This window comes from Branchiostoma belcheri, unplaced genomic scaffold (genome assembly GCF_001625305.1).
Source record: "Branchiostoma belcheri isolate BF01 breed outbred unplaced genomic scaffold, Haploidv18h27 scaffold48, whole genome shotgun sequence".
Taxonomy (NCBI): domain Eukaryota; kingdom Metazoa; phylum Chordata; class Leptocardii; order Amphioxiformes; family Branchiostomatidae; genus Branchiostoma; species Branchiostoma belcheri.
Window position 1 is genome coordinate 1103914 of NW_017804109.1, and position 25387 is coordinate 1129300.

Here is a 25387-nt window from a genome sequence, read left to right on the forward strand (position 1 = left end):
GTAAGAGTCAAACTGTTGTAGTCAACATGATAAGGGTCCACAATGAATAAACATTAGCAGGATCTCTCATTCAACTAGTGATAAACCACAGTTTCGCCAGCTTTTTGTATTAGAGGAACCAACCAATTAGCACCTAGAATTTGACAGGTAAAACAGATTAACAGGTAAATACACCAGGTGTGTATTACTCCTGCAGTCAGGAAATATTTTCCTGGAATCAAGAAATATTTTCCTGGAATAGGACAGGTGAGCCCACCAGCAGAACAGACAACCCACCGGTACTGTCCTGGAATAGAGAGGATTTTAAACACGCGGCATTAAGTGGCTGATTAGGGGGTAAATGTAGCAGAGCTGACGTGGGAGGAAAAACATACATACAGATGTAAAGGGAGAGGGACAGCATCCCAAAATCAACCGTCAGCAAAAGAACTTGAACCTTATTCAAACACATTTTATGACTGAATTATGATTACTACCAACACAGATGAACTTTCATGATAATCAACTGTCAGCATCTCTGGTGAAAAATCCAATTTTTTTTTACCTATTGATTCTACTGTGTTTTGGGGACTGGAAAAACATACATACAGTAAGGCGAGAGAGAGGGACAGCATCCCAAAATCAAGGGCCACCATTTCTGGCGAAAGATGCTAGGTTTTGATGAAATAATGTTTGAAATTTACCACTGGATGTAAGAATTTCAGGGTCTCAATCAACTCCAAAATGGTCATATTTTTCAACAGTTGAAGGAAGTCCCTTCTCTTTAAGTTTAGAATTGTTACAGTTTTTCCACCTATCAATGCAGTGGTATGATTAAAAGTTTGGAATCCATTGTTTTAAATACAAACCAGCCTGGTATGTTGCCTATCAAAGCATTTGGGGCTATGATAGGATGCCTTGGACTGTTTTTATTTTTTTAATTTTTTTTTTGTCGTCCTGTCGCTTCATATTTTTTCTGGCAAAATCCGAGAACCAACAAATCAAATTGGTATGGCCTTATACAAAGACATCCAAACACAGTTCCGAAAAGGTGTATAGGTTTATTTAGCGACTGGTCGCTTCAGTAGCTGGCCTTGAAAACAAGTCGTGCAGGAAAACGTGACATTTTTTTCGGGGTAAATGTCGATGAAGGTTGACTAATTTTATTACCTGTTTCCTTCCGGACCTCATTGTACATCTCTGGTCAATCAATGCAGATAATGTGATTTTTTCCCAGTGACATTCAGCATGTTGTTTACAATCAATGCGAGAAATGTAATATTTGTGATCGCAGATCTGAGGACACGTAGAGCATGATACTAAAATTGTACAACTTAAACTTTACAACCAAATTAGAAATCAGACAAAAAATTGCGCTTTTCGGGAAAGCAGTTGCCAATTTGCCATGTCAGCGTGTCAATCAATGCAAGAAATATAAAATTTGTGATTGCAAACCGAGAACACGTAGAGCATGTTACTAAAACTGTACAAATAAAACTATAGCATCGAATTAGAAATCAGACAAAAATTGTACTTTTCAGGAAATCAATGGCCACCTCAGCGTGGTAAGAATTGTGTAAATGTGCAACTTAGAAGAAGAGAAAAGCCGTTTCTGAAAGAGGACGGCGGCTAATCATTTTTGCGGATAGTGACTTTTCACAGACTAAACGTGTGTCCCTCCGGTGGGCCGTCTGCTGATGAAATCAATCCAGACGAGAAACGAAAAATAGAATTGACCTTTAAATGCCACCAAGAGGAGATGTCCAATTCCGAGTCGAGAGGAAATTTGCGAACGCGGAAATTCGGGGGGAAGGAGTGCGACAAAAGGGCGCACTTCGGATCTTGAGAGAGGAAAGACGGGGTTGGTGGAGTAGGGACGAGGACGGTTAGAGAGACGTAAGTGAGGAAGAGTAGGAGACGGCTGCGGCTCATTTGCCGCTGCCTGCGTCAAGAGACTGGATAATTGGATCTGGTTGTCGATGACCGGAGCCTTGCGTAGGGACGTGTTTACGTGTACGTCGGCGAAACCGTCTCTGAAAAGGCAAGACAACAGCAGGCGACATCGCGAAGAGATACCGTAACTCACCTTGTCTTTGCAACAGTGAAATTTTACTGAGGTCTAAGGAAAGCGTACATGTTTACGGAAGACAAATGATAAGTCCACAGTACCAAAGTGACCAGAAAACTACCAGTAGTGAAAAAAACAGGAGTTACAGTACCGAGGTCTGAGAAAATTTGGACATGTTTACGGAACTTGGTGGCAAGAGGGGGGGGGGCAAAAGACGAATGACAGGTCCACGGTACCGAAGTGACCATGAAAACTGTGAACAGAAAATTAGTGAAAAAAAAAAAGAATTACAGTACCGAGGTCTGAGGAAAATGGACATGTTTACGAAAGTTTACCTTCGCAATGGTGGCAAGAGAGAAGGGAGTGTGGGGGGGGAGACAAGTGATAAGTCCACAGTACCGAAGTGACCATGAAAACTGTGAACAGAAAATCATAGTGAAAAAAACAGAAATTACAGTACTGAGGTCTGAGGAAAATGGACATGTTGACAGAACTTAACCTTCGCAATGGTGGCAAGAGGGAGGGGGGGGGGGCAAAAGACGAATGATACAGTACAGAAGTGACTGTGAAAACTATGAACAGGAAATTACAGTGAAAAAAAATCAGGAATTACACTAGATGCTTACTTCATCCTGTATTATACTGATGTCATGATCTGTCTGTTTGGATATCCATTTTTACAAGGTATAGAACAAGCAAGACGAAAGTAGCAGACATAGCCTAAAAATAGATACTGACCTAATCCTATATTGTACTGATGTCTCTGTTTGGGAATTGTACAAATTGTGGCTGTGTTGCTACGTGACTGACAAATTTGAGGAGATCAGTTGTAGAGAGAAGGCTTCCTAGGTGAAACTCACTATTTCCTCAAACGAATGGGTGAACTTAATTGTAAGAGGAAAAGTTTATCAAAATATTTAGGCATAGATTTCACAGAAAAAAAATAGATAAATTCACACTTTTTTTCACACGACCCATGAATCTATTGCATTTTCCACACAACCCATAAATATACTGCGTTTTTTTCTTACAAGGTGAAACACACCCTTTATCAGGTGAACTTAATCTTAAGAGGAAAAGTGTATCGAAATATTTAGGCATAGATTTCGCAGAAAAAAAATTGATAAATTCACACTTTTTTTCACACAACCCATACATATATCGCGTTTTACACACAACCCATAAATATATTGCATTTTACATCAGATTCTGAAAACTGGTGAATCACATTAACGTGGCCTCAAGGTGAAGTTCACCAAATGCAGTTCCCCACGTCAGTCTACCTGTGTGTGTGTGTGTGATCAGGGGGTCGTAGGTGAGTCCTTTGTCAGTAGTATCAGGTGCGGAATAGCACAGCGAGGGAGTGTAAGCAAACATGTCATTTAGCCGGAGAAGGGAAGCCAGGAAAGGGCGGGATATTTCGGGGGGTCTCATTTGCGCTTCTGTAAATATGCAAAGGTCATAACTGTCCCGTGTTTGTTAGCACAGAATTAGCTACGTACGAAATTAAGTGGTCTGTATGTATTAAGATTGTGTACGTATTAAGACTGAACACATCTGATGATGATGTTCCTATCTTTGTTTGAATTGCGCTTCTGGAAAATCTGTTTCTAACCTCCAGCGTTTTCCTAGTGTTTAAAAATGGATATCTGTGATTTACTGCATACGTCAAGTAAAAATGTTGATCGGAAAAGTTTCAACAATCATTTTCTGTCAGTCAGATACATGTATATACAATGCATGTACATGTATGTACATCCCTTGCCAGCAATATATCTGGAATCTGTTCAGTTGTTTAAGATTTACCTTTTCTAGGTAAATTGGTCAATGCTCAGGTGTGAAAAAGGACAGGTGCACTTGCACAAGCACTTATACAAAGTATAGCTTTCATCTAGGACAGCAAATTGCAGTAGTACAGTACATATAGTCTTCCAATGTTTACTTCATCCAGGCAACTTCAGGTTATCTGTTTAGAGTTATTGGATAGTTAGCCATTCCAGGTCAACACTTAAATGCCCATAGGTGTGAAAAGGGTTGGGTACACAGTCACTTCCTTGTTACCATTCATAATAAGTTTACCAGGCATAGCGTTTTTGAACCACATCAATGCAGTAGTACCACTCTTCATCCAGGTAACATCTGGTTATCTTGTTTAGACTTATCCTTTCCAGGTCAACACTAGTCTTACTGTACATGCCTAGGTGTGAAAAGAGTTGGTTTACCATTACAAGTTTATAAGGTATAGTGTTTTCTGAACCACATCAATGCTGTAGCACCACTCTTACAGTGTTTTGCTTCATCCAGGCAACTTCTGGTTACCTGTTTAATAGTTAGCCATTCCAGGTCAACACTTAGATGCCTAGGAGTGAAAACACTTGCTTGTTACCATTACAAGTTTACAAGCCACAGCGTTTCTGAACCACATCATTGCTGTAGCTCCACTCTTCCAGTGTTTTCTCCATACTCGTTACCATTACAAGTTTACAAGGTACAGCGTTTCTGAACCACATCAATGCCGTAGCACCACTCTGGCAGCTTCTGCCTACCTCTGTGCACCGCGGGTGTCCAGCTTGAGCACTCCACCATAACTCATCGGTCCTAAGCTTCCCCATTGATATTTTCAGCGTCGTTAATCCTTTCCGTGGTCAGCTTCCCTCCTGGGTGGAGGACCCCCGGTTTTTAAAAACTCGCGAGCGAGCGGAATTCGTTTCGGCTCCTCCGAAATTAAATAAAAGTCGTTGCTGCGAGATTGATGACGGCCGGAGAGGAGATTGGGCTCACCTGATGGAGGTGGGGATCGTTAGGACTCGCGGGGAGGCCGTCTCCACTCGAGCGTACCTCATAAGCGGCTTAATTGATGTCGGTAACATGGACAATCGTCGCTGGGGTCGATCCCCCGGCCTTTTCACGTCTAATTTGCCTCGTGAAGCCAAATGCGAATTGACGTCCCGTGCTTTGAGCTAATTAGCCAAGTTATGGGTTTTATTGCTTTTGTCCTGGGTTGTTATCGGTTGAAACGGTGGTCATCTGTGGGAATTGGGAAGAGGAGGGGGGGCGCTCGGCTAGAGGAAACGGAAACGGAAAAGCAGCCGTACGTGTGAACGATTATCGTTGACACGACATCTTCGGAAAGCTGAGATTTGTGCCAATTTTTTTTCCGTTTTTCGCTTGACACATCGGTTTCGGACGTTGATTAAACGCGATGGGCCGGAGGGAGAGTATAAGACGGGGGCTACTCACCACCGTGCGGCCCCGTCTTACGCTTAATTAGCCGAGGATGGTTTGCATCCGGCCGGGTGTTAGTGGACGTCTGAGAGCGGCTAAGGAGGTGCGAGGGCCGGGGCCGTCGATAAAGACGCAATAAATCAGCATTAGTCAGCCGCGTTTGTTCATCCCGTATCGTCCGCGCCCTGCGCTAATTGGCGAAGAAACGACGGAAGCGCCGCTGACGAGCTAAGAACGGTCGGATCTCCCCGCCTGGTTCTACCTGTCGATCGGACGACGAAGCCCGGAATCGAGCTTTCGGTCCTGATGCTGCGTCTTCTCCGGACTGTTCCATCAAAGGCTAATTAGGCCAAGTTTGGGAATTGCCACTTTATCCTTCTTCCTGACAGGTAGCCCATTGCGCGGGGCGGGGGGGAGAGTAATAGGCCGGGGGAATTCCTGCAGTCCTGTGCTATAAATCAGCAGGCAACATTTTGCCAAACCATATTGTCTGCAGTTCGGTAATTAGCGGAAGAGCGGGCTTCAAAGCACATTCATCACGAGGGGAGCCAGGGGTCCGCTGGGAAGCGTCGCAAGCGTTCGCCGATCGAAAATCCGTACAGAAACCAAGACAGGAGGATCCCGAGCCAAGACGTACTCCGAAGGAGCACCCCAAATTCCAGGAACCACCTCCAGGAAGCCCAGTTGTGGATGGGGAGGGCTCGTTCTAAGAATCTAACCCCCCACCCCCCTACAAATGATGGATCCGGCATCTTGGCGGGGCGATAATAAAGATGCGAGGAATAGAATTAAGTTGAAGGTCAGGCTAACAGGTACCATTTGTCTCTGTAAAGACGAATGGGTGGGACAACAACCTGGGAGGATTCGTACCTGAGTGTGCAACTGCACTGCATGGTGGCAGGTGAAACGTTTTGTGTGATGTTCCTGTTGATGGTTAGACTTTCTCCTGTTGGTAACCATGGTAACAGGTAACCATGGTAACAGTAGAGTTCTGTCAGCGCTACATTCCAGGTTATACAAATGTAACATTCTTTAACATGCTTGTTTTCCCTTTGTCAGGTTGCATTGAAGCATCGATGGTTAAACCATCTCAAGGGGGCTGCTATAGGGAACCTGTTAGTGCTTATGGGGATTGGGACAAGTTTCAGATAATGGACACGTTACCTTCATTGAGTACTAGTACCACTGTTATGTTGTCCCAAAAGGTTGTATTAGAATATTGTGTCAGCAGTCTTTGTTGCAAGGCTGATAATATTTTCCGTAGTCAGCTGTTTTGCCAGATAATCGGATGCAAATGATGACCATCAGTTACAATCAGTTCTTGGCAATTTGTTTTTACGCATACAGCCTGGACTTTTGGACTGGAGTCAAATATCATGACTTGCAAATTGGCATTATGAGCCACCAGCATAATTCATAGCTTGTATAACATCAGATGACTTAGACAATTCAAACTCCACTACTGGATAAAATGTAGAGATAACTTCTGGACATTTTTGAGTGATGATCATTACTCATTACTCTTCTTCAGTGTCACTATATATGTGGAACTAGTCTACTAAGTCTAGTGTCATTTCTGTATTTTATCCAGTGGTAGAGTTTGAATTCTCTATAAGAATTGTTAACCTGGATGTCTAACCTTTATCAACGTATGACATAATTTTTACATATCATCAACCCAGTGTTGATTTAGATAGTTATGATGCAGGACATATTCCCAGATGTTCGGCCACCCAACTGTGTTTTGCCCTCCTTTCCTCATCATCTTTAACTTACTGTTTTTGACCTTGGGAAATATAAGGAAAATGAGCCCAATCGTCTGTAGCATTTTAGAAATGGCGAAATTATTAGGGGACGAAAAACGGTCCCCAAAATAAAGGAGACAGGACAAAATGACGTTTTCGTATATTGCCTTCTTCAAAGTGATGGTGGCAGGAAATATGAAGTGATACAAGTCGTCTGAAAGCATTACTAGATTGTACTTATTTCTCGTCTAGCGTGTAGGATGAACTTCCTAACGAATGTTGACAACGTCAAGTTATCTACCTGAGACTGTCACAAGCAGTTGTGCCTGTGTTAGTGTCTGAATATTAAAGTCCTCTATAGCATTTGCATTGTGTTGTAAGGTTGGGTGCTGCTTTTCAGTTTATACACGTACGACGTAGACCTCAAAACACCTGAAGAAGCCTCAGGTGTTCTTGAACAGGTGAGAATAATTCACCTTTGGTGTAATCTTGCCTTCAGGTGTCATTTCGTAGTATGTTTACACACGGTGACATGGAGGGGAGCCAGAGTGTAAACAAAGCACAAGCCTTAGTTAGTCTTTTGCAGTCTGATATCGTCCTTAGCATGAGGTGTACATTGTAAGACACTGACAAAGTACAGTGATACGATCGCGGCTGTGTTAATTTGAGACGATTTGCAAGTTTCTATTTTTAGCTGCCCCCGAAGGTTCAACGATTTCAAAGAAGACCCACTCTCTCATCATCAAAGATGATAGAAATCTTAAACCACGTTGTCTTGCATGGATTTCCTTCTTTGGTGTATGTATCTTGACGTATGTCATTATCTGACGTACAAGGTTTATTAGTGAAACCTCAAAGTATTAGTGGTTGAAAGCTTCTCATTTAGACCACGTACATGTATGGTTAGCTACATGTAAAGTGACAATTGAAGAAGATCATTGAAATCCATCCTAGATATATCTAGTCACCATTTTTAGACCAATCAGCCAATAAACAAATACAATTTACTATAACCTCTTTGATATTGGTATAGATAGTTTTTAGGTTTGATCAGAATTTTGCTAAAGAAAGGTGAGAATGATCACGAGTGATATTTCGGTTGTAATATTTCCAGTGTTGTAATGTGGACGATCCCTTATTTAGGCCTTCCAATTTTAATTTGCAAATGGGTGGATGTGAATATGGGAACACCAAATGAGCAAGATCGATAGAATTTATGGACCATTACTATCACCGGCTTAATTCTTCACGGCAAGGGCCGTAAATTCGAAAATATAAAAAAAAAAGAAATTAGAAAATGAAACCGCATGTTTCCAGCTCTGTTAGCTTGAGGAAGGGTGTTAGTTAAGTGGTGAGAGTGATTGTTTGGTCGACTGGGCAGAACGTGGAGAGAGATTTCCACCCCGCGCTCCTTTGTATGCCGTAGGCATTAGCTGCTAATGCCATTTCTGTGTAGCGTGGTTCAAAATTGCTGTTGAACTAATTGCCGAAGGGCCAAAATGAAAAACCTTGATCAAACGCAGAGTTAGCCACGGTCTGATGGATCCCTCTGTGGAGAGGAGGCAGGTAGAAGTGCGTTGATGCGATCAAGGGAGAAACCTCCGCCGTGCGTTGATTACAGCGAGAGCTGATGAACTAAGAGTCTTACCGTTTCCGTCGCAAGTTTTTAGAGCGCTGACGTCAACGGGGGCAAATTCGTGATATGATTTTTATGAAAAAGAATTAGAATTAACGTTACTCAACCTCCGGGCATTTGTTTGATATTCTTCAAACATACAGTAACTGTAGCAGCTAGAGTGGAAGTCATTGTCAATAAGTACAGTAGGGGCATCCTCACTAGATAGCTTTAAGCAGTGCCCGGAGGTAGATTGAAAAAGCTTGGTGTGACGCACCATTCATTATAATATAACCAGTGACTATCAGGGTGTTGAGTCGGTGTGCTGTGCCAAAGGGTGATTATACCTGCTATACAGATACAGATATAGTCAAACCTGTACATGTGACCACCTGTACATAAGGGCCACCTGAGATAACGTCATGGTAAAAAAAACACACATTTAGCACAAAAAGAAATTTACAGTATGAATGAAAACAAACATAATCTACATACTATTTACAGAACATTATATGATATTAAACAGTCACAGTTTTCCCACCTCCTCCAAATTTTTTAAAAATTCTTTAATTTTTAAAAATTTATTTATATTTTATTTTCATCTTTAATTTTTGTAAACCGAGTTATGCATCTACTTTGGCCCAGTTGAGTCACCAACTTAGTCCATCAAAAACTATTAAACAGTCACAATTTTTAAAAAAATTTTTAAATTTATTTTTCTTATAATTCATTTTTTATTTCTATTTTTTTTTATTTTCCGTAAACCGAGTTATGGATCTACTTTGGCCCAGTTGAGTCACCAACTTAGTCCATCAAAAGGTGCTTCCTCATAAAAAATTGTTGTATGCGGTCGGGTGATGACGGATATGGTATCACTTATATCGCATCACGTCTGTGTTGAAGTCCTGGCAATTAATGGCACAATATTGCCAGATTAACATGCCGGGCGCTGTGCAAGTGTTTGGTACCAGGGCTGTGGACATAAACTCTCTCCTCGTAAAACATCGTGCAGCAACAATGTTCGCGTCACGGGCTAGTATGCAGTCTGTTGTTTCTCTTCAAAATGATGCAGTTGAGTAATGAAGAATTTATACACAGTATGGAAATCTAACCATCAAAAATTAGTATGGACTTCTTGAATGTTGACAAAAATGCAGTGTGTAAAATTTTTGTTGTTTTTCTTTAAAATGTTACAGTTAAATCACGAGAAAAAATCATAAAAAAACATTTGGACACTGTCAAAATTTCTGTGTAAAAATTCTGTTCAGAAATCAAGTCTGGGTTTTTAATTGTGCCAAAATAAGCATTTAGACCATTGTATAATACAGAAATAATGCTGCATACTGTCTGAACGTTATCTCCAAATTGAGCCAGGTTTAGATGTTTGTAACTGTTGCCTTAAACTGTTCGATATTTTTGGGTTGGGTCAGACATTAGAACGATGACATCCTTGTGGCTACTTTTAGTTGTACAGAAATGGGAACAACAAGATAGTAAACTAGTTTGTGATAATGACTTTAGAAGTATTATGCCACCAGCCCTACACGTACAATATTATAGTATGTAATGCACAGCTACACTCTACAACATGACTTGTAGTGTATATGTCACTTGTGGAATGCATAGTCCACACTAAAGTGTAGCTTAAAAATAAAAGGTTTGTAAACTGTAAATATAACGGGAGGGCTAAATCTGGTGGCTAGGGGGGGAGAAAACAAAGACGGGTGTATAATGTGTTGCCGGATAGGGAATTGGGAATTGAACCCTGGCTCTTTGGTTTGTAGCACTACAAAGAGTTTATTTCAAAACTGTTACTACTTACTACCCAATATGATACTTAATATGTCATATTTCAGGTCACACTTTATATGTGATATTTCATGACCCTGATATTATTATAGCAGAGAGAGATATCACAACTTTTGGTGAATATTATTTTATATCAGCTGCTGTATTAATTTTGGTACAGAGAAGGGAATTAGGATTAGAACCTGGGACCTTTGGTTTACAATCTACAATACTCTCTGTAAAAGGTTATTTCTGAGTTAGATTCGATGACAGTTCCCTTGTCAGATTTTGTGCCACCAACATTTGGAGGTTGATAGATGTCAAGAATAATGGTGAATATTATTTTATGCACATGTAAGCGGTGGACTGGTACATCTGGGTTGTCGGGACACTCGTTCTTCATAATGATGGAAAAGGCGTGCGGATGGAGTGGGAATAGAACCCAGGACCTGTGGTTTATATCTACTTTCTGTTAATTTGTCACTGTTGAGGTGGATATCTCAACAATTTGCATGTCAGATTTCATGACCCTACTGTTAGAGGACTGCATTGTAGATGAATATTAGAAGTCTTGTGAATATTATTCCACATTTATGTATATTTTGTGCAACGGACATGGGATTAGAACCCATGGTCAGTGGTTTACAACGGTAGTACTGCTGTCCATTTAGGTATGGTTTTATGACAAATTTACAACCGTAATGACAGTAATGTTAGAGAAATGGTGAATATTACATATTTTATATTATTTTACATACATTTATACAGTATTTTGTATTACCCTAAAGGGAATTGGGACTCGAACCCAGGGTTTTTGGTTTACCAGTGTTTTTATTAGGTTAGGGTTTTTACCTCAAATTTTGTTACCCCAATGTTAGGGCAATGGCAAATATTATTGCAAATTCAATATCATTTTACATACATGTATATTTTGTGCCGCTATAAAGGGAATTGGGACTAGAACCCTGGACCTTTGATTTACTTGTTCTGTGTGTCTCTAGCAAGGTAGGGCTTTTAAGTTAAATTTGTTACTCTAATGTTAGAGCAGTGGTAAATGATGTTGCAAATTCGATATTATTTTACATAGATGTATATTTTGCGCGGCTATAAAGGGAATTGGGACTAGAACCCAGGATCTTTGGTTTGTGTGCCAAGGCTGGGTTTTCTTTGTTAAATTTTGTTACCCTAATGTTAGAGCAATGGTAAATGTTGCTACAAATTCGATATTATTTTACATAGATGTATATTTTGCGTGGCTATAAAGGGAATTGGGACTAGAACCCATGTAGTTCCATCAGGGTCAGTGGGACAGTCGTTCTTCATTGCGACAGAGGAGATCAGACAGGAGAGAGAGGGGAGGGAGGGATGACGTCCCCGCATCGGCATCGGTCTCATTAACCGGCGAATAAAACGTCCCCGCTCGCCCAAATGGACAGGAATAAATCCTGATCCCCCGCTATGACCCCTGACCTCATCTGCGCCAAAGTGCATAAAATGCCATTTTTAATGGTGACACCCTCTTTGTGCTCCCACCGTCGCCCGGTCCGCTTGCCCGATAAAGGCCCTTCTAATTACCCGCTATGCTAATAGATTTCCCCCCCTCGGGGACGAGGTTTAGCTGAGCGAGCACCATTTTTTGTTTCTTTTTCAGCTCATGAAAATCCCGTCATCAGAACTGACTTAAATTATTAAGCAGCGAGGGCTTGAGGAACCCGGGAGAGCTCGGCAGATGGACTTTACTGATGACTCCCGCTGTATGTAGATGAACTAATCAATAAAATTATTCCCTTAATATGATGTAGACAATATAGATGAGGCCCCGGTTATGACATATGAATGTGGATGAAGGGTGGGGGAAAATCGGGGTGTGTCGTCTGTCATCGTAAAGAAAATCTGCCATAAAAGCTCACAGAACCCGCGTCTCTCATACCAAACATTTTGATTACTATTTATTTCCAACATGTAGATTTTCACGGTCAACCGGCGATTTTTCGTTTCTTCTTTTTTGATAGGTAAACAGATAATAATAGCCTTTGCGGAATATGAGGCCGCGATTGTCCCAGATCCGTTGACATCTGATAGTGGCGGGGAGGTAATAAGAATTGTCAAGTATTTTTTATTGGTGCGTGGTATGACAGGTGCTGGTTTTGGGGTGATCCCGTCGCGTAATGCCGGGATGTGATCGCGTTTAGCGTGGCGGCGATAAAAACGGGACTGCGAGAGGAAGGCACAGCGGGACGCACGGACGGTGCCTTTGTGTTTATGGAAAAGAGCAGCGGATAAAAAATCACCTGTGTCTGTGAGGATGAGTGTAGATATCGGGGTACGCGATGCTTCTCCTGGCATAATTGCGCATGATGGGCAAAATTACGGTCCCCAATCGGAACTCCTCTCCAACGTCAGAGAATGATAAACATCAATTTTTCCCGGGAAGCATAACGTCGTATTTAATCATGTCGGGTAAAAATTTGTGCCAAGGACAATATATGGAAAACATGTTGCCAAAACTTGTAGCAAGCGTAATTTGAAGTGTGACATTAGTGGCAAAGTTGGGGTGACTACATGGGAAACTAGGTGTGGCAAGATCAGGTGTGTCGAAAATGTTGCTAACCAATACTTCCAACAACGTTACTCACCGAAACAAAGCCATATTCATCTATTAATATAACTATTGCCATTGCTACACTGTAACTTGTGTATGTTACAACTTGATGTTCTATTGGATGTAACAACTTGAGGCAGGGTGTTACAATTCGTGGTTAAGAAGGCTACAATAGAGGATGATGCTACATTGTACCTTACGGATGTGGCAGACACAGTACAGTTGGGACTTTGCCAACATATCTCTGCATTTTACACACTCCATTGATTCGAGTACAAGCCGATTTGTTTATTACGGATATATGTGTCGTAAGAGGGATGGATTGTCATAAGAGCAATTCAAAATGCTTATTTATTGAAGATACATTTATAAACATTAATAATCATAAATGAGCGAAATTTGATAAAAATACGATCAATATATACTTTTTCTGTTAATACTGTACTTAAGAGTGTGAGATGCTATGAAACTGAAAAGTGCTCCTAAGTTTGTATTTTTGTTTTATTTCGATGAATTTTCAGAATTTGAGTTGCCGTTAGAAGATTGGAATTACTTTTTTCAATGACTGTTAAGGCCGTACACTTTCAAATTGGATCCTTCTAGTAGACAATTATTTCTAACTGTCTTTGGTACATATTTGTATTTTATATAAAAATCTATCAGTGTAGAAACGCTTTTTTGGTGTTCGTCCAACTTTTTCTAGTCGACGTAAAACTTAGATGCTGAGTTTCTATACCGCCCGAAACTAGGGCAGACCTATTTTCTGCGTAATGTGGCAATTTGTAATCGTCAAGGTTGCGAAATTGTCTTGCTTAATTGAACCTCCGCAATATGAAGCAGAATCGGGTTAATTTGCTGATGTATGTAAAAAGGAAATTGTGCTAAAGAGAAAGAAATTTTCATAAATTCGAGGCATAATCATAATGTTTCTGTGAGCACTGTAATAATAATTTTGTTTCCCACTGTGCATAGTCATAATTTTTGTATACACCATCTATAAAATATGATTAAAGGTGCGCACACCCAAATATTTGGTCATACTCACCACTATATAATTATATATGAATGTACATTTTTGACAAAGCAGTCTACTTCAAATGACTTTCCTAAAGACCACCTGATTTCCTGCAATTCTGACAATTCATGGAGCAAGTTTACGTTAATGATACTATATATTAGCTAATATTAGCTAATACGAACGATTTGGAGTTTTTTAAGCGTTATTATGAGACCTAAAAAATGTGTTTTCTGTATCAAGGAGACACCGAAATGGGAATTGAGTTCTTGGATGGTATATTAAGTTTCGTCTGTCAACGTTACAAATGCATGCATGGATGAATGAATGAATAAATGAATGAACGAATGTTTATTCTGTAAAAACATTGCAGCCAATATTGCAATATACCTTCAAAATGCATGTTGAATGTAATTATGAACATTAAGCTACTCAAATAAGAAGGAAACTCAAGCATATTTTTTTTTCTGTTGTGTGATCTGTGTCCTTGCAACAAAAACATGTTTGTTAGTCCCCGCAGATATTAGTGTTTGCCTGGTCTGATACTTAAAAGGGTTTCTATACATTAGGAACTAAAGGGCAATGAGTGGCTGGCATTAAAGTGTATAGATGTATGTTAGCTGGCATTTGCCTGTACCATGTTTTGGATTAAAAACCCTGCATGTTTGGTTTTTGCGGGGGATTTTAATGGAGATGGAATTAAGCCAAGGGGTTCTCATAGACCTTTGTTTTAGCCTTGATTTAAAACCAGACCCAAAAGTCAAGGGTGAAACACTGAACGCCGGAAAGAAGTAGTGTAGTAAAGTGTTTCATCTTTTCTTCTAAGTGTTTTGAAACATTACAGATAATACAGATAACATTATTGCACAACAGTTGTACAGGGTACAAAGTATGGTATCTATTTATTTATATTTTAATACATTTTCATAGGGCTAACCTAACTAATACAAGAGTGGGTGACTAGTATAGGATAGGTATGAACTTATACAATAATTGGATTTTGAAACATTACAGATAATACAGAAATCTTTATTGCACAACAGTTGTACAGGGTACAAAGTATGGCATCTACTTTTACTAGACTAAGTACAAGTACATATTAAATACATTTTCATAAGGCTAACCTAACTAATACAAGAGTGGGTGGCTTTAGCATGGTATACTTTTACAATCATTGGATTTTGAAACATTACAGCTAATACAGATAACTTTATTGCACAACAGTTGCACAGGGTACAAAGTATGGTATCTACTAGACTAAGTACACATTAAATACATTTTTATAATGCTAACCTAACCAATACAGGAGTGAGTGGCTAGTATGGGATAGGTATGAACTTCTACAATCATTGGAGGAATTTCTAATATATTCTTTACAGTCTTTAGTATATATATCCCTATGTATAGCATGCAGGGGTTGTCACAAGTCATTATGTATTTGAATTTGTTTATCAAGTCCATTGTGGTAAATGTTGAAATAGAAGCTGATATTCTAGCATGTGGTGAATTGCATACATCAATTATATATTTAGGACATACAATCAAAAAGTATATTCGTCCTCAATTAGCTCTGGGCAAAATGAGTCTTAGGCGTAGTTGGGTCATTTTTATGTTCCCAGTTTGTGAGGTGTGATCAGCTCTTGCTTGTACAGGTTTGTTTAGTTAGGATTATGGTTTGACAGGGTAGTCCTGGGGTGGACAAAAATTCAACCTTGAAATGGGATGTGCCTTCTTAAAATGTTGGATGTGCCCTGCTAGGAAAACTCTCAAAGGGCGACCCCTTTTTTTCACTTGGAACCGTCCAAGTTTGAGCACCTGTTTGGGGATCATGTCGGGTTGTACCACTGGGAATGGGGGTGGCAGGAATGGGGGAAAACGGTCACTTTTTTGTGTATTGAGAAATACAAACATGACTAGTCACCACCTGTACATAAGGACCACCTGGCCAGTGTGTACTTTTTGGGGATCACTTTGATCATTTTTTTCATTGAACAGATTTGCTCAATCCTGTGAGTAGTAGTTTTGACTGTACTATAAGTCTGTATCTGTCACCCCCCCCCATTTTCTTAGTTCAAAACAGTCCAACTGAATATCCATTCATGGATTAGGGTAAGGGGAAAGACCAGTACCTGTATAGGTACAACACTGGATTAGGACTTCTAAAACTATGAGAGAGAAACAGGAATTGCACACTGCAGAAAAAAGTCTCCTCAGCACACGCTGGTGAGTGACAGCTCCCTTTATTACAGCCAACACTTAGTGGTCTTCTTGGTAGATTGGACAAATTTTTTTACCAGTCACCCCCGTTTTCTGACTTTGAAACAGTCCAAGCTTCTGTATCCTATATCCATTCAGGGATTATGACATGCTAATACAGTTCTATGAGTATAAGAGAGGGGAACACAGAAACGGGAACTGCAGACTGCAGAAAAAGTCTGTTGAGTGACAGCTCCCTTTATTACAGCCAATTGTGTTCGTCGCCGGGAATGAGCGGCATCTCATTACCCCCAGATCAATTAGAACAACGGGCCGACCCCCGCGACCCCGCCGGTATGCAAATGAGCCAGCCGTGTAATCCTGTTGGGCGGTCGGAGCCTGGTGGGAGCACCGATAAAAACCTGGAGTGGATTGAGCCGCGTGAGGGACACCTGTCAGCCCATCAATCATAAGTACTGGCTCACGGGTGGGGGTGAACCATTCTTGGTCAAAGAAGGGGGTGCTGGAAAGATTAATTTTTCTCACAGCCCTCCTCTGGTTTCACCTTGTCTTGTTGCTTTGTCATTTTTCTAAAAAAATGACATTTTATCATCATTTTTCACCCCTACCTGTAATAATTTTCCTTAGATTTTGGTGTTGTTCTCCTTTGTTCTAGGAAAGTATAGTACTCATCTCTGCATTAATGTAGGGGAGTTTCATTTTTGCAGTGCCTCTTCACTCAACCCACTCCTTGATAGTAGTGGTTTACCCCTGCACATGGCGTTAGACACACTTTTGTAACATTTACACAACAGAAATGAAAACCCGTCGAACCTGCGAACGTTCAACATGTTTTGGTCTGTTTGTTACTCATCTAGCGCTGCATTGATATAGGGGAGTTTCATTTTTGTCTCTGTGAAGTCTTCACTCTTCACTTAACCCACCCCTTGATAGTAGTGGTTTACCCCTACCTGTGTCAACAGACGTTAGACGCACTTTTGTAACATTTACACAACAGAAATAAAAACCTGTCGAACCTGCGAACGTTCAACATGTTTTGGTCTGTTTGAGTAGAGTTGCATACGTGTGTAGTTATAATGTGTCTCATCTGTACATTTATGTAGGGGAGTTTCATTTTTGCAGTGCAGTCTTCACTAAACCCACCCCTTGACAGTAGTGGTTTACCCCTACCTGTGTCAACAGACGTACTTTTGTAACATTTACATAACAGAAATGAAAACCTTTCGTACGTTTGTCGTGCCTGCTTGTGTTTGAGTAGAGTTGCGTACGTGTGCAGCGAGGAGTTAAGCACTTACGCAGACAGCTTACCCCACAACAAACCGTAAAGCACGTAAATGTCAACGATGATCAGCACTGATTGAAGTTCCTCAGACGTTTGGTGGGGAATGAAACAAAATCAGTCGGTAATCTCTCCACGAGACTGTCTTTTTATCCACGATTTTTCCCGAGTCTTAGCATGATCTAAGACATTAAGTACCTCTTTTGGTCTCAATTACTTCTAAGTGGTACCGTAAGGTTTTTTCCAGGAAGGCAAAGCGGGAGGGGAAGGCGGGAGTGTGCGTTAAATGCCGTTAATCGCCCACCTATGTGTTTATTTGACGTACCTTTGTCAGATGAAAAGGTCAATAGTTTTTCTGTGCCTTCCTGTTGTCTTTTTTCTCTTCCTGGAGTGGTTTTCAGATGGGTTTGATGTGTAAGGCCACATCGATTTAATTTCTTAGTCCTCAATTTTTTTCCTGTCTGGAAAAAAAAAACAGCTACACGTACATGTACCATTCTAGTTCTGATTAAACCCTAAAATGCTAATCTTACTTTCCATCCTACTTATTACAGTTTTGCCATTCATCAATGCATTTACATGTTTGTATTTGATTTTAAGCGCAAAAGTCGTTGAACATTTCTGTGATTCCCAACATACACAATGCAGCATTGCTGTATGTTGTCAGTGCTGCTATCTTTGCTTTCTAGAACTAGAAGGGTCGCAAAGCATAATGATTGTGTAAAAGGGGTGAAGTCTGCCATCTCTGATTGCCCTGTTACGAAAAAATGCCTTCCATAGCTTGTGTATTTGGTACCATCTAGGAACTTTGTCTGTTACAGAGGCAGGTCTCTAGCCAGCACCAGTTTTTCCGTCAATTACCAATAACTTTGTGGCGTGTGACAGCAACTGTTAAAAACCAATCCGTCAACGTTAACAGACAAAATCAACAAAAATCTTGGGTAAAATATGATAACGTCTTTAAAAATGCGGGAAATCGCGTTTTTTTTTAAAGTCCCAAATGAGGTATGGCTTATCAAAGTAAAATCTTGTTCCAGGACGTTTTAGAACGTTTGGGCTCAGATCTGACATCCCTAATGATCCCCCTGCCACTGTAATGGTTACGGCTTAGCTCCTTAATGAAAATGACTCCGAACTCCCGCGTCTCGGCGATCTTTAAGGCATCCATCAAGTCTAAGGATTAATGAAGATTTATGCCTGATACCAGTTTGTGACGCTAATCCACTCTGCAGTGCACTAATCCCAGGCTGGATTAGTGGGGAGTTAGGGATGCGGACCTGCACCTGGCATGTTAGGGTCTTACTGGGTGGGGTAGGGGCTGTACTGGTTGTACACCGGGCAACCTGGTTACGCTCTACGTTGTCTTTTGTGATATAGAGATCGCCAAAGTCTAGAAAAAAAGAAGAAAGAAAAAAAGATAATCCCTTACCTACTGACCCTAAGGTTTTAAGGACTGAAACAGGAAACACATTTTTTCTCCTAAGCCTTATACATGTTGTCCATTGCGATATTGGGCAACCAAGGAGGGCATCCAAAGAAAGTCAACAATATTGCCCATCCTAGGTTGGATTAGTGGGGAGTTAGGGATGCGGACCTGCACCTGGCATGTATACATGTACTGGGTCTTACTGGGTGGGGATGGGGGCTGTTGCCCTGGTTAAACAGTCAAACCTGCCAAGGAGACTATCTCGTCAAGCTTGCCACCTGTCCATGGTGACCGCTTTTTCCCGGACCCAAAAATTTTCCCCATTGACACGCATTAAGGAACCTGTCCAAGGTGACCACCTGGCCAACGCGACCGCGACCGCCCTGAGTTGGGTCGGCTCAAGGCCTGATACCTGCCCATGGTGACCACATCATTTTCCATCATGTTGATTATTGATGATAACTAATGAGAAGTCATGGAGAAACCAGCCAGTTTGCCTTGACTGCAAAATGATGTAGCACTTAACACAACTTTCCTCACTTTGCTCAGGTGTAAATGAGTATTGTATTGTCCCCTGTTGGTGGCGGCATTGAAATAAGTTGGAAAAACTTGAATGTGTCCTCACCATGTCTTGTGGTTACATGTACGTTGGAATACAAAAAAATGAAGAAATCTAGCTAACAGATTCCTGTCCTTTGTTGTTTCAGACTGAAGTACCTGAACGTGGGGAACCCTATCCAGGTCAAGTGCAATGCCTGCGACTACTACACCAACGGGGTCGACAAGCTGCGGGCCCACGTGTCCAATCACAGGTGAGGTCAGAGGTCAACTTAGCAAGCACCGGGCATGGATGTACTGTGCCTACGCAAACGTACTGTGCCTACGCGAAACTCTGATTCTTCGTGATTTTCGTCAGATGTTGTATGATAATTTTGCCTGTTGCAGACAGTGTCTTTTTCAACACAACATTTGAGAAGTATTAGAACTTTAGATACTAAGTACTCCAATGTGACCTTAAATGAGATGTTCTATGGAAGTGCTTTTTGCACAATACATTACAACTTTTGCACAGGTGCAGTACGTTATGCTGATTTTTCCACAGTTCAGTGACTGGTTGTTCAGACCAAATTTGACCGAATATCGTCAAAATTTAGTCATCTTGCTTTTCCCCAAAGTCGGGAGTTGGGAGTCCACAGAGGATGTCATCCACAAATTTATTTGCTTTGGCCCAATATGAGATGGTTTATGTGATATAGATACAGATGTAGATATATTACTGCATATTAATGATGGATTTTTCGCATAAACTCGATCGACACTCCTTGATTGACATTATGAAGCAGCCCCATCTCCCCTCCTTACCCAAAACAGCTCCAACAGTTTTGGTCTTTCCGAAATTATAATTTGCCTCCACCAGGAAATGTCAAATTAAGACAGTAAGCATCGTCTCTTTGTCCCTGCTTAAGTAACTAATACAAATGCGTTTATTGGAGGCAAATGTGATGCTAATGGAGACGAATAAGCCTGAAACATCCACCTAGATGTAAATTAAGGGCGCGCAGTTTTGTTTGATGTTGGGTAATACGACGGCTTGGGTGCCAGAATTAACGTCCATTAGACGAATCAGCCGGTCCGTGCAGATTATAGGGATCTACATAATCACTTCGCTGGAACTCAGGCTGCTGCAACTCAGTTGCTGACAGTGGTCCGTCTCCTTTGTGGGGTTAAAGTTAGAAAGTTCAAGTAAGGGATCATTATAGAGATTTACATAATCACTTCGCTGGAACTCAGGCTGCTGCAACTCAGTTGCTGACATTCATTTGGTCTGTCTCCTTTGTGGAAGTTTAAGTTAAAAAGTTTAAGACCTACCCGAACCACATAATGCATAGTCAGTAGCCCTTGGGCCACACAGTTGTACAATCACTACAGTAGGGGGCTAGCCCACTGGTACATGTAGTGCTGTGTGTTTGACCTTCCCACACTCTTTCTCATACAAATGTATGTGCTGAGTGTGTAGCAGAGAAAGAAGTGTGTACCATTTTTTAAGTCTTTGGTATAACCCGGCCGGGGTTAGAACTCACGACCTACCGGTTACAAAGCGAGCACTCTACCAATTGAGCTATTGCACCAGTAGTTTCATCAGGTTGGTAGAGTATAGGCTATAAGGGTTTTCTTTTACACAACTAATACTGTCTCCTACCTTGCTTATGTTTCAGTGTCTATCAGACACCTTCTTCAGAGCTTCTGACTGGAGTTCTGCTTCTTGTCACTATATGTAGCCAATGTAGGTGGCACTTTTTCAAGAACACAATCCTGAAAAGCGCAATCGCCGCAAAAGTGCCACCTACATTGGCTACATATAGCGGCGAGAAGCAGAGCTCCAGTCAGAAGCTCTGAGGAAGGTGTCTGATAGACATCGAAACGTAAGCAAGGTAGGAGACAATACTGGTTGTGTACATTGTAAAAGAAAACCCCTATATCCTATCAGTTACTGGCAGTGGTCTGTCTCCTCTGCGGGGTTTAGGGGAGGTTTATAAAGTTGTTCGACAACATGAGCTTGAAAAAATGGAAAGAAAGTTGATGTTGAAAAGAGCCTAGCTTTGGTTTACAAGTAGAGATGTCCTCTTGGATGGGAAAAGTGAAAAAACATACTAGGACTATATTTGAGGAGTGTAACACCTCAAGCATGTTAAAGAACCCAACACACTTACAGAAAAGAGAAGGGGTCCTTCCCTGTGTGAGTGGTTCAAACCTTATAGTCTTGTCTTACGCAGCTTGTACTTACTGTATAAAACTGGAGTATAACACCTGAACTCAGTTTACTGTTCATTCAAAAGAAACAAGATACAACAGTTATGTCCTAGCATGCTGTTACCTCACACGACTCAGCTAGGCATGCATGTACATACATACGTACATTGTCGCCCGGTTTAGCTCTTATGTTATGTAACACTCGCATTGCAGACTTATTACTACCTATCCTGAACAATGCGAAACATTAAAATTCCAGAGTTTCTTTGATGTTGTCATTACGTGTCTGGAGAATTCTTTTGATGTTTCGCAGGAAAATTTTACTCAGTCCTCGGCGAGGCCAAAAATGTTGCTCGATGAATAAACAAATTGATATGGTTTCTTTGAGGACAGAGGCTTTGATATGAAAACTTTGGAATGCTAGTCAAGTATCGCGGAATCCCTTTTGTTCTTTTTCTTTGTTTTAACACAAACAAACAAACAAACAAACAAGCAAAAGGATTCGCCAAAAAGCAGTTACTCAAGCAACTGGATATGATTTTGGAGTTGCTTGACTAACTGCTTTTTGGCGTATCTTATTACCTGGATGTCTAACCTTCACCGACGAAGAAAAAGTATTCCTATATTCCTATTAACGTCCAGGTGTTTTAAGAACCCTGCTGTAAGTAACCTTAATATCTATAGAATGATATAATTTCCTCAATGATCAAATTTCCACTGTATTCGAACCAAGAAATTAAGAGAATTATACTTGCAAGGCCTGAGTAGCAATGTGATTATCTCCACATGCTTAAGTCGTAACCAGTTGACATGTCCCGAGTCTGTGATAGAAAAGAAATTCTTGTTTATTTTTCAGCCTTTAGTCCTTAGAAGTCCTTAGGGTCCTCATTGAGTACAACCTACAAATATCATAAAGTCGGCATGAAAATTCATCTGAGTTGGTTGAATACATAATGAGAATTAAACTGTTCTCCAACTCAAGAAAACAAATTCACTTACACAGTCAAAAAATTCTGGTGAGTTTATCTCTTGAGTTGGAGAACAGTCTTACTTGTTTGTGTGATTGTTTCTTTGTTTTAACATCGCACCCTCCATTTGTGATTTGTATTTTTCCTGGAGTCCTTTTTAACAGACACGACATTCTAAACACTTCTAAGAATCTTGTCCTTGCTCAATGATAATGAATTTGGCCTGTTGCTTTTTAAGTGCTGAATGCTTTGCATCAATCTGTCTTGGCCATGTACTGTCATGCAGGTAATCTTTTAATGGTACCTTGTGCTTACATGCACACAGAAGGACATGTAAAACAGTTAACACTGGTCGCATCAATTTTGGAAAGTCACAAGGCATTTGTAAACTCAAGTAAAAATTGATTTTCAACATTCAAGTTTCACATCAGTGTGTAGTTCTTGGTGTAATGAGCACAGTGATATGAAAATTATTGTTCTGCAGTGTTCATAACTTAAGATATCATTAATAATAAATACAAGCAGACCGGTGGTCTTTCCTAACAGCCCGTCAGGCCTAACAGCTAGCCCGCAAGTTTTAATTACAGGACCTTCGGTCTAAAGGAACTAGACTACAGGTGTAGAATCCCAGCCCGCGGGCTGATTTACTCAAAAACCATTCAGACCGTCAGCCTAACTTCAGCCCGCGGTCTGGAATTTCTGGTCAAAGAGGTGCAAAAAGCCCAAAACAATGGCATGGAAGGCGTGAATTGATTGATGTTTGCAGACTGTCTGTGCCAATTTCAGCCTGGTGGGGTAAGGATTCAGACCTCACGGACTACATCTCAGCCCGCGGTCTGATCCAAGTGATGTGTAAAACTTCATTCTCAGAGCAGAAAATAAGGAAGGATGGATCCACACCCATCTGTTAACAGTGTTGTACATTTTTGCTGCTTTCAACCTCATTCACTCACTCAATCACTCAGCTTCGCATGCTCTTTCCACTACATGTAGACCACAAAAAAGAAAGAAGAGCTTACAAACACGTTCTGTACCAGCTAGGGGTAGAAAATGAAGCAATTTTTTCTCATGAGCATCCTGAATGTCATTGAAGTTCAGTTCAGTTCAGTTGAAACATTGGGAAAATTATGTTACAGACAGTTTTGCCAGACAAAATTGTAGTACTATATAATATGAGCAAGAAGCCTTAGTACATGCATTGCAACTTAAACCTGCTTTCAAGCAATGGAGTTATAAAATCCTCAGTCCATTTCTGTTTAACCATGGTTCAACAGTTCTCAGGTAATTATTCTGATCAAGGAACAATTGTTATGCGGGATGAAACTAAGTTTAGCTATTGTTCTTGACATGCAAATGCCACTGTCCAATTATCAAGTTGGACTATTGTTGAGTTACACGTCGAATTACAGTACCCCTATCTGGGCAGCTTGACTACTGGGTCACCCAGTAGGAGCCTGAAAAGATGACCGACTATCTTAAAAAATAAAACTAGGATTCTCATCATTAATTTCTTGTTCATAATCTAAATCTAATCTAATCATAATACTAAAAACTAGTTGAGGGATAGAAAGATTTGGCCAAGACATGGTTCTCAACGTGTGAACCCAGGCCATCTGACACTGTCATTATATACAATGTCATAAGGTTTTCTGATTGGATATTTTTTCGGGCTATTGAGCTACCCAGTGCAAGCTGCAAAGACCATGTCACCCATGTCTGGGTACTAGTAGCCCGACCAGACTCTCTAATTTGATAATTGGACAGGTATGAATGATAACATGCATGGAAATTAATTTTGAAAATTTTCTTCCTTAGTAGGAAAAACCTACTAAGACATTGTAGATTCCTGCAGATAGAATCCTTCCTAGAAATTTCGGCAGGAATGACTGTATAATAAATATATACAACTGTTAGGCCACACCAATATACATGTAATGTAGTCTCCACCAGACTCCTTTGCAGGCTAAATAAACAGTAGCAATCGGCTAAGGCATGGAGGTAGCTCCATGGCGAAGGGGAACATCATTGGCCAGAGGAGTTGGCCGGCCATAGAGACTAAATATAATGTCATTACTTGTTTCTCAGACTCATTCACTTGAAGAAGAATCCTGTTCTATAAAATTACAACATTACATCAATATTCTCTCAAGGTCACCTTAGTAATTGATCAATGATCATCTGATTTTTTGTATGTCATGACAATTCATGCAGTCTGATAACTCAATGAATGCTTTTGCTTTGGAAGCAAAAGCATCCCCTTTCTGCAGTTGTAAACACGTCTAACATTGATCAGATTCTGACTGGAGACTAACTTCAAGTTGTTGCATGGAAGTTAGAACTTGTTAATTTTATCATAATCACCTCCCCTCCCCTTTTGTCACCCATTTTTAAAGAAACTGTGTTCTTTGTGTCTAGGGGATAACAAGCCTTTACAATGTAATTCATAGGCTTATTGAGGGATGTCTATTATCACTCTATGGTGACATTTCCTTGGGCAAATGTTGGCCCTCCAGGAGCCAAGGNGGGGGGGGGGGGTTATAGGCGCTACAGCTTGCCCCTGTTTCTTACACCCAGGCTACCTGGTCTGCTATCATACATGTACATCCTGCGCTGTACAAGCATTTTACGTTCTGTTCCTAAATTTTTGGGAAATATCCAAACTGAATGAACAGCTCTTTTCATTATATATATAACCTATTTGAGATGTTT

General features: G+C 40.7%; 1 protein-coding gene across 1 annotated transcript in view; it reads left to right on the top strand.

Moving 5' to 3' along the window:
* Nucleotides 1–25387, top strand: part of LOC109479318 (zinc finger homeobox protein 4-like) — a 141461-nt gene that overhangs the window by 49975 nt on the left and 66099 nt on the right. Inside the window, exon 5 of the mRNA XM_019781272.1 lies at nucleotides 19667–19771. Within this exon, the coding sequence (XP_019636831.1) occupies nucleotides 19667–19771 (105 nt within the window). The remainder of the gene's footprint in view (nucleotides 1–19666; nucleotides 19772–25387) is intronic.